The sequence below is a fragment of the Oncorhynchus mykiss genome, chromosome 25 (genome assembly GCF_057628025.1).
Source record: "Oncorhynchus mykiss isolate SJ-2025 chromosome 25, ASM5762802v1, whole genome shotgun sequence".
Lineage (NCBI taxonomy): Eukaryota > Metazoa > Chordata > Actinopteri > Salmoniformes > Salmonidae > Oncorhynchus > Oncorhynchus mykiss.
This window is the reverse complement of record NC_143046.1, coordinates 40,663,579-40,677,036: the sequence shown is the minus strand read 5'-3', so window position 1 is coordinate 40,677,036 and position 13,458 is coordinate 40,663,579. Positions and strand designations below refer to the sequence as shown.

The window sequence follows — 13,458 nt, the reverse complement described above, 5'->3', positions numbered from 1 at the left end:
TGTTCATGAAGGAAATGCCCAGTCTATGTTATGACTGTCTACAGTTCCAGACATTTTGCTTCCTGACTTGTTGCCAGACCCCTGTCTCACCTCCCCCAGTCACGTTTCCCTGCTGCTAATGAAGAACTCTTGGCTTGGTCCCATTGGATGTGAAGGCTTTGACGGATTGGGGAGGCTTGACGGGGAGAGAGCAGGCACACAGGGGCAGGGGGCAGCGAGGTCGACAGGGCCTGTCGGCCGGCTTTAGTGTGATGTGTTGCTGCCCCGTGGGAGCTGGCTGCCTAGTTATCTTTTGTCAGGTTGAAGAACACGTCCAAGGGGCCTGGGAAGGAGGAAGATTATATATTCTTGCTTGTCAGTGGCAATTCCATTGAATAATTTTTTTTTGTGAGGTGTGATTATCAGCCATTGCTTTTTGAAAAAAGTAAATGTATAATTATTATAGATTTTTTTTAAATCATCAAACATAAGACCAAAATTGAAAAAGCAAGCTCTGCTACCTCAAGGACATTGAATGTTGTCCATTGCCCTAGAATGTGAGCACTGATAAACGTGATGTGGCCTACAATAAGCATTCAGATATCGGCGCCGTTCATTGTTGGAAATGTCACAGGAAGGCCAAAAAGATCATCAAGGACAACAATCACCCGAGCCACTGCCTGTTCACCACGCTATCATCCAGAACACGAGGTCAGTACAGGTGCATCAAAGCTAGGACAGAGAGACTGAAATATAGCTTCTATTTCAAGGAAATAAGACTGTTAAATAGCTATAAGTAGCACATTAGAGGCTGGTTTCTATATACATTGTCTTGAAATCACTGCCCACTTTAATAAATGGAACACTAGTCACTTTAGTAATGTTTACATATCTTGCATTTCTCATTTCTCATATGTTTATACTGTATTCTATACTATTCTATGTAGTCTATGCTGCTCTGAAATTGCTCGTCCATATATTTATATATTGTTAATTCCATTTGTTTACTTACATTTGTGTGTGTGTTAGGTATATGTTATGCAATTATTTGATATTACTTCTTATATTAGATCTTACAGCACTGCCGGAGCTAGAAACACAAGCATTTCACTACACCCGCAATAACTTCTGCTAAACATGTGTATGTGACAAATAACATTTGAAATGATTTGAATTGGGGATTTGATTAGGGGCGTGAAGTTGGGATCCATAACACTAAGAAAAATCCCTACCCGAAAACTGTTTTCTTTTGTTATTCCCCCACAAAATTAAAATCACAATGCAGTTATCACAAAACATTAGTTTCCGTGTTAAGCCTATAGCCTAACTAGATATTAGGCTAACGGAAATGTTGTAAAATGTGATAAAACCAGAGAGGCATGCATTTGCGAGGCATGCAAGTCAAGAAATTACGAGATACAGATTACCAAGAAATGTTTTCTGCCTGCCTGCCTGCCCCCCTCCTCTCTCTCCCTCGATCTGGCTCGCCTCCGCTTTGCTAATGATGCTAGTGTGTGTTCAGCCTTCGGTCTGTTGCGTGCAGAATATCCTAGCCAATTCATTGATGATAGGCCCTGCTTTACTGAATTCGCGAGACATTGCAAGCCAAGAAATGGCAAGATACAGCATTCCATTGCGAGTTACAGCTTTTGATAGGCCTACAGTGATTCTTCCTTTTAAAGGTTTTGAGTTTATGACGTGACCATTTGCGGTAGATGGTGTCAGATTGTGGTAAATTGCGCCATTCTGGCAACAATAGCTGACTCTTAAATAACATGCCATATAAATCTTGCAGCACTCAGCAAGCTGTGCTGCAGTGCGCCACAACTTTCAAAGGAAGAACCACTGTAGTGCACTGTTCTGACTGTCTGCCTGATGCCCACCTGCCCCACTCTCTCTCCATGCCGTGCTCTATATGAAGGATGCAAGTGTTTTTGTTCTCAGAAGTATGGCAACTAATCTCCTCCATCAAAAAGAATAGTCGATTCCAAGAGTCGATTCCCCAACAGTCGATTCCAAGAGTCGATTCCCCAAAAGTCGATCTCCAAAAGTCGATTCCAAGAGAAATCAAATGTTGACACTCAGAAATGGGAGTCGACACCTGGAGTAACTATGGCTTATTTATTGCCTTACCTTCCTGATTTTACTACATTTGCACACACTGTACATAGATTGTTCTATTGGGTTATTGACTGTAACTTTGTTTATCCCATGTGTGTTGTTTGTGTCGCACTGCTTTGCTTTATCTTGGCCAGGTCGCAGTTGTAAATGAGAACTTGTTCTCAACTGGCCCACCTGGTTAAATAAAGGTGAAATAAAAAATAATTTTAAAAGTCTACTCTCCACCACTACTTCATCTTCCTTAAGTTTGGAAAACCCTTTAGTTTATTGTAATGTCAAAATATATGATTACTGAAGGCAAATACTGATGTTCATTTCCATTTTTTTTTTTTTTTTTTACATGTTAGCTAGCTAGCATGCCCAATGCAATATGGAACTTCCATTTGTTGGCCCACTCAAGATAGCATTGTACGGATCAATTAAATCAGACTGGTTTACACACAATTATTAGTTAGCTAGCTAGTAACGCAGTACTGTAAAGCTGTAATTTACAATCAGCGATGTAGTTATGAACACAAGTGGTCCAAAAAGTAATGGAGCTATGTTTTGTCCATTCATAACGAGGTTCACATTTTATTGCCTATGTCATTTGCGTGCCTTTATGGTGGTTAATAGTTACTTTGCCAAAGTGTTTATATAAACACTATTTCAGAAATTTCAGCAGTTCAGATTTTTAGATTTTTGGTAGCAAGCAATCGATATCCTATGGTAAACTTGTTGAAAGCGAGTGGCAGTTTGGGTCATTTTTGGTCCTTTTTGAGCCCCATCCCATTTCTTGCTACGCCCTGCCACTCACCTTCACTCCCCTCCAAAGATGTAAAAGGATTGTAAAGGTGTAGATTAAATGTCTACCAATCCACTGCTTGTACGTCTTTGAGGGTTGTGTGAACGAGTGCACAGGCAAGAAAGGGTGCGAATTTAGCCTGAGGACTCAAACTAAATTCTTCCGTTACTCTGTCGTTCGCTGCATACTTTAGTCTGAGACTGCCAGCATTGAAGTCGTTTGTGGGGCAGTGTATAAAACAAAGTCATCGGCGACTTAACCTGACTAGCCACAATAATCGCATTATTGTGTGCATGTAACCGTGCTCAATGACTATTGCATTATCTGCCTACTGACATAATCAGTTTAATATCGAATTACTACTGTGCATTTAAACATACTTAAATGAGGGAGTTATTTTATGCTGGCCTGGGTTGAACCTGGCAAACGCCTGTCTTGTCATCACCGAAAGCGGAGAGGGAGGAGCGCCCTTCTCAAATCGAATCGTAATCTACGCCCGCTTGGTCATTTTGGCAACAAGGCAGCATAGTGCATCCTCCAGAAACACGCATCTCTTTTCCATAAAAATAAATGTTTGCATTTTTGTTTTCATTATATAATATATTATCAATGGTAGGCTATACCTTGGTTTTTGAGAACGTGCCTCACACATACAATTTACAGGAGCCTCGTATTTTTTGTTTGAGGAGAAGTGTGATGCGTAAAAGCCTATACTCGTAGAAGCCATAGACAATGTTGACATATTGAACTGGATGTTTTTTAATGTTTACAGATGCAAGGTTTACAGGCACGAACATAGCATTTTTCTTGTTCCATGTCCATTTGAGCAATGTGCGTCACATCCGGATAGGCTACGCTTTCATTGTCCAAATCAATCCCATAGCCAACCATTTTTTAAATTTATTTTACACTTATTTAACTAGGCAAGTCAGTTAAGAACACATTCTTATTTTCAATGACGGCCTAGGAACAGTGGGTTAACTGCTTTGTTCGGGGGCAGAACGACAGATTTTGTACCTTGGGGATTCAATCTTGCAACGTTTCGGTTACATCATCCAATGCTCGAACCACTAGGCTACGCTGCCGCCCCAGCTAAGACCAGCTTTCGGTTGGTCTAAATATCTCCACCATCTCATATTGAAATTGACACATTGGTGCATGGTTTTAAGGACGCACCTCAGATATTGCCACCGCTCCCATCTCAGTGCAAGCGAGCTCATATAAGACAGGTAAATTACCAATCCTGGCGCTAGGGTTTCAAAATAGAAGAAGAGCACCGGCTTTAACAGGTCAAAATTGCAAATGAGCATGCGATTTACAATTGAGAAGGCGTAACACCAGCCAGAAATAGAGCCCTAGTACTGTATGTTGTGTGTGTCTTGTATTGTTTTTACTATGCCTCTATGACAAACAAATATCATCTCATATTTCAGCAGCTAACAATGTTCCAACTGGCCATGGAGATGTCAGTAACTCGTTCCATTACCTGTTCCTGAAGCTGAATTTAAATTATTATCATTATTTTGGGCCTCATTTGTCACATCGACATAAATTTTACTTGTCACATGCACCGAATAGAACCGTGAAATACTTACTTACAAGCACTTAATTAACCAACAATGCAGTTCAAGAAATAGAGTTTAGAAAATAATGCAGAGCAGTTGCCATACCAAGCGGTGATGCAACCGGTCAGGATGCTCTCCATGGTGCAGCATTAAACTTTGAGGATCTGGGGACCCATGCCAAATCTTTTCAGTCTCCTGAGGGGGGAAATGTGTTGTCGTGCCCTCTTCACAACTGCCTTGGTGTGTTTGGACCATGATAGTTTGTTGGTGATGTGGACCCCAGGGATCTTGAAACTCTCGACCGCTCCACTTCAGCCCCGTCGATGTTAATGGAGGCCTGTTGGGCCCTCCTTTTCCTATAGTCCCCGATCAGCTCCGTTGTCTTGCTCACAATGAGGGAGCTGCCAGGTCTTTGACCTCCTCCCTATAGGCTGTCTCATTGTTGTCGTTGTCACTTAATAATGGTGCTTGGCCACGCATGGCTGAACAGCGAGTACAAGAGGGGACTACACACGCACCCCTGAGGGGTCCCAGTGTTGAGGCAGATGTGCTGTTGCTAACCCATACCACCTGGGGCGGCTCGTCAGGATTTCCAGGACCCAGTTGCAGAGAGAGGTTTAGTACCAGGGTCCTGATGAGTGATGAGCCTTGTGGGCACTATGGTGTTGGATGCTGAGCTGTAGTCAATAAACAGCATTCTCACATAGGTGTTCCTTTCATCCAGGTGGGAAAGGGCAGTATGGAGTGCGATTGCGTCATCTGTGGATCTGTTGGGGCAGTATGCAAATTGGAGTGGGTCTAGGGCTTCTCAAATGATAGTGTTGATGTGAGCCATGACCATCCTTTCAAAGCACTTCATGGCTACCGACGTGAGATAATCATTTAGGCAGGTTACCTTCGCTTTCTTGGTACAGGGATTATGGTGGTCTGTTTGAAACATGTACCGTAGGTATTACAGACTCGGTCAGGGAGAGGTTGAAAATGTCAGTGTACAGTAGACAAGCTTTGCATACACCTCCTGTTTAAAGGTCTTGCTCACATCTGCTACGGAGAGCGAAATCACAAATTCGTCTGGAACAGCTGGTGCTCTCATGCATGCCTGAGTGTTGCTTGCCTCGAAGCGAGCATAAAAGGCATTTATCTTGTCTAGTAGGCTTGCATCACTGGGCAGCCCGCGGCTGGGTCTTCCTTTGTAGTCTGCAATATTTTTCAAGACCTGCCACATCCAACGAGCATCAGAGCAGAGGATTCCATCTTAGTCCTGTATTGATGCTTTACTTGTTTGATGGTTCGTCTGAGGGCATAACAGGATTTCCTACAAGCGTCCAGATTAGTGTCCCGCTCCTTGAAATTGGCAGCTTTAGCCTTTAGCTCAATGCGGATGTTCCCTGTAATCCATTGCTTCTCGTTAGGAAATGTGCGTATGGTCACTGCGGGGACGACGTCGCCGATGAAGCCGGTGACTGAGGTGGTATACTCCTCAATGCCATTGGATGAATCCCAGAACATTTTCCAGTCTGTGCTAGCAAAACAGTCCTGTAGCGTAGCATCCGCATCATCTGACCACTTCCGTATTGAGTGAGTCACTGGTACTTCCTGCTTTAGTTTTTGCTTGTAAGCAGGAATCAGGAGGATAGAATTATGGACAGATTTGCCAAATGGAGGTTCAGGGAGAGTTTTGTGTGCATCCCTGGGTGTGGAGTAAAGGTGGTCTAGATTTTTTCCCTCCGGTTGCACATGTGACATGCTGGTAGAAATTCGGTATAATGGATTTAGTTTGCCTGCATTAAAGTCGCCGGCCACTAGGAGCGCCTCTTCTGGATGAGCATTTTCTTGTTTACTTATGGCCTTATAGAGTTGGTTGAGTGCAGTCTTAGTGCCAGCATCGGACTGTGGTGGTAAATAGACGGCTACGAATAATATAAATGAGAACTCTCTTGGTAGATAGTGTGGTCTACAGCTTATTATGATGTATTCTCAGGTGAGCAATACCTCAAGACTTCTTTAATATTAGATATTCGGCGCCAGCAGTATTTTACAAATAGACACACACACCCGTCCCTCGTCTTACCAGACGTGGCTGCTCTGCCCTGCCGATGCACGAAGAAGCCACCCAGCTCTATATCCGTGTCGTCGTTCAGCCACGTCACGGTGAAACATAAGATAATACAGTCTTTAATGCCCCCTTGGTCGGATTTGCATCAAACTCATGAAAGAAAAAATCTTTGTCCAGTTCGCGGTGAGTAATCGCTGTTCTGATGTCCAGAAGCTCTTTTTGGTCATAAGAGACAGCAGCAGCAACATTATGTACAACATGAGTTACAAACAATGTGAAAAAACAAAATAGCACAGTTGGTCAGGAGCCCATCAAGTTATTACAATAGACTTCTTATTGCTTTTCCTTTTTCATTTGGTAAACAAAATTGCATCTTCCACTAGCCTATTATACCTGTCAAATAATGGGATGGCAGGCTAATGGAAGGCTAATCTTCTTATAACATTTGGGCAATGTCCAATTGTCTATGGCTTGAACACGCAGTACACTTTTGAAATACGAATGCAACGTGTGTAGACTAATGTTTCCATGTTGAAGCCAATACAAAAAACTAGATAGGCTACAAGTTTGTTATGACTAGGCCTATTCTATAGTTACTGTATACTATTTAATACACTTTGATCGTCAATGTATAGGATAAACATTCATGCCTCCTGCCAATGAGCCCTTAGGCCTACGTGTGCATACACTGCCTTATGCTCGTGGAACGAGAGATGCGATTTATGATATCATGCTTCTGACCTGATATTGTTTTTTAAAATTGTTTTAGTTTAATTTGACTTAAACCCACTGACTGGTGAATCTTTCTAATACGTTTTATGTTGAGAACATACATGGCTTGAATGCAATGCAATTTCATCTGCTATTTCTGGAGAAGTGCAAATATGACCTATAGGATGGCTTCATGATGTTTATAAAACATTACATTTGTGAGCAGTGTAACAGTGAGTGGACATTCCCCCTTTCTCTTTATATTGCATCTTTGTCCAGCTCCTGTGAAATGTTTGGATGTGCGTAAAACCCTCCATAGTCTAAGTTTCCTTGTCTGTATTATGTGTGGGGGAGCACGGGGAGCAATTAAGATATCTGTAACAGTATTCAAACAACCTATTCTTAATTTGATTATAAACATACACTGTCTTTTTAGGCCTTGATATTCAAAATCAAATCAAATTGTATTTGTCACATACACAGCAGATGTTATAGATATCCCTCTAGTGGTGTGGGGGCTGTGCTTTGGCAAAGTGGGTGGGGTTATATCCTTCCTGTTTGGCCCTGTCCGGGGGTATCATCACAGTGTCTCCTGACCCCTCCTGTCTCAGCCTCCAGTATTTATGCTGCAGTAGTTTGTGTCGGGGGGCTAGGGTCAGTTTGTTATATCTGGAGTACTTCTCCTGTCTTATCCGGTGTCCTGTGTGAATTTAAGTATGCTCTCTCTAATTCCCTCTTTCTCTCTCTCTCGGAGGACCTGAGCCCTAGGACCATGCCTCAGGACTACCTGGCATGATGACTCCTTGCTGTCCCTAGTCCATCTGGCCGTGCTGCTGCTCCAGTTTCAACTGTTCTGCCTGCGGCTATGGAATCCTGACCTGTTCACCGGACGTGCTACCTGTCCCAGACCTGCTGTTTTCAACTCTCTAGAGACAGCAGGAGTGGTAGAGATACTCTTAATGATCGGCTATGAAAAGCCAACTGACATTTACTCTTGAGGTGCTGACTTGCTGCACCCTCGACAACTACTGTGATTATTATTTGACCATGCTGGTCATTTATGACCATTTGAACATCTTGGCCATGTTCTGTTATCATCTCCACCCGGCACAGCCAGAAGAGGACTGGCCACCCCTCATAGCCTGGTTCCTCTCTAGGTTTCTTCCTAGGTTTTGGCCTTTCTAGGGAGTTTTTCCTAGCCACCGTGCTTCTACACCTGCATTGCTTGCTGTTTGGGGTTTTAGGCTGGGTTTCTGTACAGCAATTTGAGATATCAGCTGATGTACGAAGGGCTGTATGAATACATTTGATTTGATATTGTGCGGGTGTAGCAAAATGCATGTGTTTCTAGCTCCAACAGTGCAGTAATATCTAACAAGTAATACCTAACAATACACACAATCTAAAGTAAAGGAATGGAATTAAGAATAAAACATATTTGGATGAGCAATGTCAGACTGACAGACTAAAATACAGTAGAATAGGATAGAATACAGTATATACATATGAGAAGAGTAATGCAAAATAAGTAAACATTATTAAAGTAACTAGTGTTTCATTATTAAAGTTGCCAGTGATTTCAAGTGTATGTATATAGGCAGCAGCCTCTAATGTGCTGGTGATTGCTGTTTTTCAGTCTCTCTGTCCCAGCTTTGATGCACCTGTACTGACCTCGCCTTCTGGATGATAGCGGGGTGAACAGGCAGTGGTGGTTGTTGTCCTTGATGATCTATGTGAGGGTTTTATGTGCCAAACCAAATTTCTTCAGCCTCCTGAGTTTGAAGAGGCACTGTTGCGCCTTCTTCACCACACTGTCTGTGTGGGTGGACCATTTCAGTTTGTCAGTGATGTGTACGCCAAGGAGCTCGAAGCTTTCCACCTTCTCCACTGCTGTCCCGTTGATGTGGATAGTGGGGTGCTCCCTCTGCTGTTTCCTTAAGTCCACGATCAGCTCCCTAGTTTTGTTGACGTTGGGTGAGAGGTTATTTTCCTGGCACCACACTCCCAGGGACACTCCTCTCACCTCCTCCCTAGTGAATTTAATATTGCTTATTGATTATGTTAGGCATGTCCAAACTGCAATTTACAGTGGACCTAGCCCAGATGAGGCTGGTGGAAGGAGCAATAGGAGGACAGGCTGATTGTAATGGCTGGAATGGAATTAATGTTTAATGTAAACATGGCTTACATATGTTTGATTTGTTTCATACCGTTTCATTTATTCCATTCCAGCCTTTACATTGAGCCTGTCCTCCTATAGCTCCTCCCACCAGCCTCCTCTGGCCTAGCCTCTATATCAGTGTGAATGCTATTGCCTATGTTTATTAATGTATTTCCATATTGAGCAATGCAATTACAATAATGTGTCTGCAAATATGCTCAACATATTTAGCAAATATGGGGCAGGCAATTCAACGAACTAGGCTTCAACATATTGGAGTTGATGACAATGCAATACATAAAAGACCGTAAATACACGACTTGAAGCAACCACATTTTTAGCCATGGTGCATGTTCTGATTGGCCAGTGAGGTGTCAAGGCTTGAAACACCCACAACCTGTTTATTAATCAAAATCCAGGCCTCTCACGCCACCCTCAGCTATTGCACCCATAATTCTGGTTGCCCGAACGTATAGCCTACCGCCAGCGCTAAGACTTTGTTAAAATAGAGCCCTATATGTAACTGTCATACACACCTTTCTCTCTAATCTATTCTCATATTTACTAGATCTATTGTGATTTTGGAAAACATGTCAAAAACAGATTAGAGGAACAGGGAGGATGTTCTAAAGGAAAGTGAAGAAGCTGGTAATGATTACTTTGAACCACGTGGAGGAAAATGTATTCTTTACCTTTAAAAGCCTGTACCATCCAAGTTCAAATAGATAGGCAAATAATCCATTCAATCATTTTACTCGTGAAGCGAATCTTGACACAATACCAAAACCTGACAAAACATGTTGGACCCACTTTTCCAAAATGTATGCTAGTGAATGCGTGAGAAGTCATTTTGCACTTACTGAAGAAGATGTACTCTGTGTAGCTGCTCCAGAGTTTGTCGTCCCTGTACTGGTTGACAAAAGCGGCTGTTCCCGTGGAATTACAAGCCACCATTGTAAAGCCCGCCTCAGAAAGCCGGTCAAATGCCTGCTCCAAGTAGGTGAACTTGAGGTAAAACCTTGACGTGTACTTCTCCGGCGGCCGGTCTGGGTCCCGGCTCTCGTTCAGTGTTTCCCCAAACACCTCTTTGGCCAGGGCGATGCGTCCACACACCATGATCCTGGCCACGCGTCGAAACTTGGCGTCGGCTTGATTGTCCCGCACCGTGGTGTAGGATCCCCTGTAGCCGATGGTGATGAACCCTGACCTCTTGTCCGAGGAAGTCAAGGTACGACCTGTGGGGTACTCACTGCTTTGTGAGCTCTCCTCAATATCGCTGTGGCAGCCTTCATCATTCATGGAGCCCTGCTTGGAACCCACCCGGGGCCCCAGGAGGCGCAGCAGTTCGCCCAACTGGAAGTGCTCGGCTTCCCTCTGCAGGCGCTCACGCTCAGGGAAGTGGTCGGGCAGCACCAGCTGGCGGTCTCGCAGGAAGTCCAGCACGTAGCGGAACAGGAAGCCATCGCGGTCGATAAAGAAGCGCCCGCGGCTGTCCCTTGGCAGCTCCCGTGGCGGGCACCGGGTGAACATGGCGTGCAGGGTGGTGTCGGGCACGCTGACCAGGGTAGAGCGCTTCGTGACATACACCTGGCCACCCACGTTGAGCTCCACTACCTCCGGGTAGGGCAACGGGGCCGGGCCAGACACCTCGCTGATGGGCAGAATGGTCTCCTTCATGGCCATGGTCCTGTAGTTCTACCAGGGTATAGAGAGAAATCAAACAACTTCCAAACCCAATAAGGTCCTCTTAGATCCTCTCAAACAAGTGGAGCAAAATATCTCAGTAAGGAGCGGTCTCAATAGAATCAATAGAGGTCACCAAGGAGTTCACAGCATAGCAGGTGCTGAAGTTTGAAAGAGGCAGAGGACTACATCCCTGCTGTTAAAGGAAGCTAAGGAGGAAGAGAGCGAGGGAGAGCGAGAAAGAGAGAAAATGTGGAGACAGAGAAGTGTCCTGTCACCTCACTAATGGAGAGTGCAAATGCGAAGAGAGAGCGATAGAGCAGGAGAAGAAAAAAAAAACACTGAGTGACTCCCGGATGACATCATCCTCTGAATAAAAGGGGAGGTGCTGCATTTACAGCCTTTTAAAGAGGAAGTACTGCTACAATATTACCCAACTTCATCTCCTTTTAAAGTCTGAAGATGACCTGGTAATGAAAATGACATAAACAACATAAACAGACACATATTTTCAGACGTTAACCCATCCCAGCATTTTTTAATGTTGCTTCCGTAATGTCGACAGTAAAAATGTGACATATGTCACAGTCTGTTTATATGCTTCACATGTCTTTTTAACAAATGCTATAATATATTACACAACCATATTTCCTACACAATATGTATTTTTGGTTGATTGGAAATGCAACAATACTGTAGCAGTGGCAAATATCCAACACATTTCTATGGTTCAACATATGGGTTCAAATCAGAAGCCCACAGTGCCATCTGTTGGAATGCTGCAAAACATTTAAACATGATCTTAACATGTTCTATGTCCAATAAACTCAAACATCGTTGAGGTCTTGTTTTTTGCCTAACAAATAACACGTTGAAATGTTGAACAAAATGGGTCAATTATCATTTATATTGATGAGGAGACGATCTCAATGTGAACTATTAGACAACAGCGACGCCCAAAATAAATGATGAGATGTAGACCTATGTAAAACACCTAAATCACTAGGAAATGTTTCTGCCTCTCTGTAAAGATATTCTGTAGTTATGTACATGTCTGTTCAAAGATGATCCATTTATTCCCCAAGCATATACTGATTCAATTCATTAGCACAACCGAAAATTCTACAATACTTTTTCTATATGATTATATCTGACACCAATGTAACAAAACGATACCACAGTTCAGCATAGAGGCTCACAGGTCATTGAACACAATGAAACGTTACAAGGCCATTAATCAAAGTCAGACTTTCCTCCATCTAATTGAACAGAGAGCGTCATATTCGAATATGCTTACTGCTTGAAAATGTCTTAATTAATCTCCTCTTATGACCCACGATGCTTTGCACCCACAGCTCTGGGTCACAGCCAACATGCTGACTCAGCAGAAACTATGGTTGCTTTCCAATGCTCAGACGTTGCATGCATCAAACAATGATTGCGTGCCACGTCATGGACTGTGTCATTGACTGATCGATTGCAATAACACATGATGTGGTTAGCTGATACTTAAAATACCTTTCCAGGCGTTGAAAGATCTGGCATGAGTTAGCAACGCCTGGGCAAAGGAACGTTCCCTATGACAAGTTCTGTGAACTTTAACCTCTCACTACTAGCCATTTGTTTTTATAAGAAACTCTACATATATTTCAAATATGTGGACAAAAATCATATTTAAGTGTTTCTCTAAACCATACACAAAGGCAAGAATATCAGAGAGCTGATATTATATAGAGAAACATGAGATCTCACCACATTCCAAAAATGATGAGTTTAAACGGTTTGTTTTAAAGGGGGCACAGGGACTTGAACATGAGCTCTCAAGATCCAGAGCCAAATGCTCTACCACTGAGCGATTCCCCCTCTTAGTAACATATTGAAAGGAGAGACATATGGTCTAATAAAGAACATTTTAGTTTGAGAAAAAAAGCACCCATTAAGGACACTCCCTATCTCAAACTATAGTTAAGAACTATTGATTTAAAGGGGGCACCAGGATTCAAACTTCAGACCTCTTGAGCTACAGTCAAATGCTCTACCACTGAGATATATCCCCTCTCTTTGGTTGTTTAACATGGGGTCAACATAGGTCTCCAAATGCAGTTATGAAAGACAATGAGCTAAGTAGACCAGACCCAGCTGCTATTGCATTGGTGTCTATGGGAGACACCACATGCTACATACAGTATTTATGTCTCTTAAAGCTGCAATATGTAAATTTTTGGGCGACCCAACCCAAAAACTGTGTGTTATAGATCTGTCATTCTCATTGAAAGCAAGTCTAAGAAGCGGTAGATATGTTCTATGTGAGCTATTTCTATGCTTCCAGTTCATACGTTTGGTTTTTGCATATTTTACTTTCAGTTTTGTACACCATCTTTAAACACCTGAAAATACA

The 13,458-nt window shown here is 42.9% G+C and overlaps 1 protein-coding gene across 1 annotated transcript in view; it reads right to left on the bottom strand.

Moving 5' to 3' along the window:
- LOC110505153 (BTB/POZ domain-containing protein KCTD8) overlaps positions 1–11,403 on the bottom strand; it is a 62,792-nt gene extending 51,389 nt beyond the window's left edge. Inside the window, exon 1 of the mRNA XM_021584177.3 lies at positions 10,238–11,403. Coding sequence (XP_021439852.1) covers positions 10,238–11,060 — 823 coding nt within the window. The 5' untranslated portion in view covers positions 11,061–11,403. The remainder of the gene's footprint in view (positions 1–10,237) is intronic.
- Between the last annotated feature and the right edge of the window lie 2,055 nt (positions 11,404–13,458).